The sequence below is a fragment of the Cicer arietinum genome, chromosome 3, assembly GCF_000331145.2.
Source record: "Cicer arietinum cultivar CDC Frontier isolate Library 1 chromosome 3, Cicar.CDCFrontier_v2.0, whole genome shotgun sequence".
NCBI lineage: Eukaryota > Viridiplantae > Streptophyta > Magnoliopsida > Fabales > Fabaceae > Cicer > Cicer arietinum.
Genome location: NC_021162.2, coordinates 59,299,241 through 59,304,789, shown reverse-complemented (window position 1 = coordinate 59,304,789; position 5,549 = coordinate 59,299,241). Strand labels below are relative to the sequence as shown.

At 33.1% G+C, this 5,549-nt stretch overlaps 1 protein-coding gene across 2 annotated transcripts in view; it reads right to left on the bottom strand.

The window, feature by feature from the left end:
* The window catches only part of LOC101497036 (uncharacterized), a 10,598-nt gene extending 6,122 nt beyond the window's left edge, over window positions 1–4,476 (bottom strand). Inside the window, exons 1-3 of one of the 2 annotated variants that reach the window (XM_004492502.4) lie at window positions 4,001–4,476; window positions 3,510–3,909; window positions 1,327–1,448 (exon numbers count right to left, since the gene is read on the bottom strand). In XM_004492502.4, the coding sequence (XP_004492559.1) occupies window positions 1,327–1,448; window positions 3,510–3,909; window positions 4,001–4,102 (624 nt within the window). In that variant the 5' untranslated portion in view covers window positions 4,103–4,476. The remainder of the gene's footprint in view (window positions 1–1,326; window positions 1,449–3,509; window positions 3,910–4,000) is intronic. The other variant, XM_004492501.4, reaches the window with a different exon arrangement.
* Window positions 4,477–5,549: the final 1,073 nt, after the last annotated feature.

Here is a 5,549-nt window from a genome sequence, read left to right as displayed (position 1 = left end):
CAGAAAACGCTTTCCCAATTCTACAATCACCACATTGCAATCAGCTACCAGTGTGCCGTTGGAATCAAGTCCTCCATCGTCTACATATTTGTTATTCCAAACTTTTTGTTCAAGGACTATGTCATAAATTTCACAAACGCTAGAGGCTACTAAGATAGCAAGTTACCTTTGTTTAATCTAGACCATTTAATAATATACGAATATATCTAATGCTCATTACATATGGTTCCTAGTCAAAAAGGCTATTACTTATGGTTCAAATGTGAACCGGATTTGGTGACAATTAACCCTAAAATCACCCACACACTCCGGGATGGAAAACCCAAAAAAAAGGTTGCACTGAATAGTGGCCAGATCGCAATGTGACACAATGAACAACTTGTACCAGGCTGGGGACGTGAGAAGACATTTCACCTCTATAAAAAAAGGTAACAATCATCTCCACAAATTCACATTTAAAAAGATATTTCATTCCAATCCTCAATAACAACAATCAATCAAATAACATATGTTCAAACAATCACAATACATCATCAAAAGTCGTAAAATCAACAAATCAAAGCACTAAATAACTAAACTTTATGGTTTAAACTTGTATTTCATAAATCCACAATTTGATAGAGTTAGCTTTTCGTCAAAACATATCCTATTACATTCCATTGGCTAATTAGTTTGGATGGATTATAGCATTTGAAAGAAGGGAAACAAATGGAATGACAATTCCGTAGGAGCACAATACTTTCAGCCCCCTTTCCTTCTATAATGGAGAAAAAATTGAATGGGATTTAATGAACATTTCGTTTCCCATGCCATTGCCAACAATGAGTAACAAGGGCTTTTAAAAAGGGTTAAATAGGTAAAATTTGTTTTTAGTAACTTATAAAAAATTTACTCATTTTTAGTCCCTAAAAATTTACAAAAATTGTGAGCTTTTAGTCCCTAATGAGAGCCTAAAAACATAATTTTTTTTGTCATAACTTACTTTGTTATTAAATTTCTTTCCATCCCACACACAGATGAATAAGATTCTACAAATATCTACCTCTAGTGAGTCCTAGAAATGATGAAATTGCTCAACGGCCATCTATTACTCATCTAAAAGTTGATTTTTGCTAACAATTTTTAAGAGATGATTTTGTTTATCCAAAATAATGCTGAGTTTTCTTTTGTCTGTCTCACAAAATAAACATTTATTTGAGAGTGTTGCATCTCAGATGCCTTTGCTTCAATTTGAATTGTGAGGGGTATGAAGAAGAAATGGTACACTGATACCAGAATAATATAATCAAGGAAATAAAAGTCAGCTTAAGATAAAATGACCAATACCTGTTCTGTTTTATTCTTGCCAACTTCTACATCTCCGAGGTTATTTTCAAAATCACTGCGAAGCTTCACTTTGATGGTTCCATCCCCTCTATTTTGAAGAAGAACAACGAAGTGTTTGGAATCTGACAGATTTTACAAGGAATACAAATACAAATGAGCTCATATTGTTGACTCTAAAGAAAAAAACGTAATAAAACAGAACTAAATAATTGACTTGATGTTTTCTCATATTAATTAGAAGGTTTTTCCTGCACCCTTCCTTTTTGCAGGGTATGTCATCACATGAATCCACACACACATAAAAGTCATAGCAATGTTGTCAAATAGTGACTATAACGGAATTTGAACAAATCATTGTTGTTCCAAGATATGGTATTCAGTACAAAGTATTGTCAAATAATAGCTACAACAGTGCAATAGCACTATAACGTAATGGAATTTGAATAAACTGTTATCTTCCACGATTGACAACACTGAGTCATAGTTCTAAAAGCATGTTGGATCATCAGACTAATTGGTTCAGTAGATGAAGTGGTAGCTAGCCCACATAGAAGTTTAGCTTTCATCACATAAGTAATTATTTTATTTCTTAAAACAAGACAAATACTCCCTCCATTCCCAAATTTTGGTAGTTTAACCATTTTAATTTTATTTCAAAACATTGGGTGTCTTGGAAACCCAAGATATAATAGACTTCTTCCAAATATAGCTCAAGATATTAGGAGTAGATTACATAAATAAATATGAAAATTTGTAACGCATTTAATGATTAAAAAATATATTTTGCTATAATACACATCCATGAAGTGATTTCTTAAACTCTATGTAAATAACTCAAACAACCAAAGTTTAGGAATGGAGGAAGTTATTCATAGCAATCCCCTATTAGAGTAACTGAACATGTCAGTTATGGTTCTGTTAAGCTGTTATTACAGCTGTCAGTTACTTGGTTAGACAGCAGCATCCCTTGACTACAAATGTACAGTTAAAAATCACTTAGAAATCTGAGAACATTTTCTCTCACTTTCTCTTAGACTCTTGCATTTTCTCTTAGACTCTTAGCTCCACCACTTAAAAGGAATTTTTTGATTTTTTTTTTGTAAGTTTTTCTTGTTTAGCAACAATGAGCCACTTTTTATATAAAAGATGTATAGACAAAAAGAATACAAAAGAAACAAGGATAACAGCCTAATTTTGTCCACAATCAGCTACTTAATTAAGATATTTTTTTATGAAACTTAAATAAGATATTAATTAAAACAGAAGGAAATACAGCTAAAGATATTTAACAGCACAAACAGGAGGATAACAAAAAGGGAAAGGAGTATAAAAGATGCTCCAAAAAGACCAGGTCCTTATCATATAGAAATCAAATGCCTAATTTTGCACAAAACAACTGTTTAACTAAAGAGAAACCCGGAAGTGATAGGATTCACTCCACCAAAATGTGTAACAAATATTGCACACTGCCACACAAAGTTTGTTTCTTCACTTCTACTAAAACTACTATACTAGTAATAAAAAAAGATCCAATACGGAAAGAACTTTGGAAATGCAAAAATTTCTACAACATAATAATAATAATAAAGATTAAAGAATTCCAGAAGAACTATCTTTCAATCAATAGTATTGCCAGTTGCCATATGGTAAGTAACTTAATGGCAGGATTCACTTTTTAACCACACTTAATTTTCTCGTAACCGTTTAACCTAAATTGGAACACTCAGTTATCTTGGCACTGATTTGGAAAACACAATCTCACGAGAATTCCAGACCCTCCAAAGCCTAAGGAGTTTAACACAGTCTTTGTGAACTAAGCAAAACATTTATCATAGAAGCAATTTCACCGTGGCTTGTACATTAGTGCTACTAAAAACTAATCTCAATTTATAGGGATACAAGAGTCCTACCTAATCCTAAGCAAATAGAGAAATTTGGAAACAAATCATCATAATAACTAAATAATATGGAAACTAACCATAAGAGATATTCTAAGTTTAGAAATTGATTTAATGATATAAACTTAGATACACTAACACATAAAAGCACATTAAACTAGAACTGCAAAAATGCAACCAAAGTACCAAACCATTGTGCTAAGAATATATACTAATTTTGACTTCTGACTAAAACTAAACAAAAATTAACACAAAAAAAACACTAATTAAAGCAGAGCAGAATACCCGTTTTGAAAATGCAAGCAAACATGTCCCCTTCATCTGTGCAAGTATTCAGTCCTTTACAAGTGTCATTTGTGGCCAAATGTGAAAATTTAATCCCCTCATTTTTACCCTTTTCTTCAGTTTTTTTGGGTACAGGAGGTGGTGCAGTTGAAGGAACAGGAGGAGGAGGTGCAGTAGCAGTAACATGAACAGGAGGGGGTGCAGTAACATGAACAGGAGGAGGTACATTAGCACTATTATTGTTCTCCTTTTGATTTTGACCATTCTTATTCTCCACTTTAGGTAAAGTTTGTGGTGTTGGAACTGGGGCAATCTTAGTATCATTGTTATTATTATTGGTAGAAATTGGTTTCTCATCTTTCTTTGGATCTGAATTCTTCTCTTTTGGCACTGGAGAATCCTAAAAACAGAACTTCATTCAACCATTGTAAGCAAAATAAAAATAAAAAATCGAAATATAAAAAACAAATAGAGGAAAATAAAAAACTCACCTTTGTTGTTGAAACTAATTTTCTAACGAAGGAAGCATCGGAAGAACCATGAAACATAATCAGTGATAACAAAAACAGTTTCAGTAACGCGTGTTTTTTCATTGTGATTGATTCAGCTGCAACACCTTTGAATTTTTGATCCAGAAAAGTACACGTGGCAGAGGCAAAATTAAGAAGAAAATTGTACGGGAAGAGAAATCTACAGAAACCCTTTTGTGATAAAATTATTGGGTAGCGTTTAAGTGAGAAAAAAAAAATGGAGAAATAAAAAAAAATGGAAGCTATGAGGTTGTGGCGGTTGGAAAGAAATAGAGTTGTTGCGATCAAAATGTATAGAAAGTGATGGAATTTTTTATTGGGAAGAATTTGGAATGAAAGGAAGAATTTGTGAATTGGGATTTAATTACGAAGAAGACTTGACGCCAAGTCTGCTTCCATACAATACACTGTTTCTTTCTTTCTTTCTTTCTCAGAAACAACGAAAACGAAGAACTCGTAAACGACACCAATATGGGCTGGGTTGGAAATGAAATGAATGGGCTTTATTTTTGGGCTTCAACATATATTTTGAATTACGAAGAAGACTGGACGCCAAGTCTGCTTCCATACAATACACTGTTTCTTTCTTTCTTTCTTTCTCAGAAACAACGAAAACGAAGAACTCGTAAACGACACCAATATGGGCTGGGTTGGAAATGAAATGAATGGGCTTTATTTTTGGGCTTCAACATATATTTTGGAGTTTTATACCAGGCACCCCCCCACTTTGACCTGCCACCCCCCCAGTGATGCGTAAAAGACAATTTTACCCTCTATCACATATATAAAAACCAAAAAAAAATTTTACTCACACTTTTTACCAATTCATTCGAACATTTCAAACATTCGATTCAGAATCAACCTTACCTTCGAAGATCTCAAACATTCGAAACGCAAAAGTAAGTTCCCATTCGAATATTTGCAGTTTTTGAAAATTTCGAAATGCATTTGTATGATTCAATTCCAGAAGTTTCGAAAGTTTCCTTGAATATAAAACCTTCGAAATGCAATCCTCGAACTTTTGGAAATCTTCGAAACGAGAAACTTTCGAAAGTTTCTTGAATTGAAATCTTCGAAATGCAATGCCAGGTGAAACTTTCGAAAGTTCTGGGAAAGTTTCGAAACGCTTGTTCGAAAGTTTGGATCTGGGAAATGTTCGAAACCCAGTTTCGAAAGTTTCAATCTGGGAAATGTTCGAAACCCAGTTTCGAAAGTTTCAATCTGGGAAATGTTCGAAACCCAGTTTCGAAAGTTTCAATCTGGGAAATGTTCGAAACCCAGTTTCGAAAGTTTGAATCTGGGAAATGTTCGAAACCCAATTTCGAAGGTTTGAATCTGGGAAATGTTCGAAACCCAATTTCGAAGGTTTGAATCTGGGAAATGTTCGAAACCCAGTTTCGAAGGTTTGAACTGGGAAATGTTCGAAACGGCCTTTTATGTATTATTTTAAATTTTTTGAAACGAATTTGTTAATATTATTTATATATTATTTATATATTATTTATATATT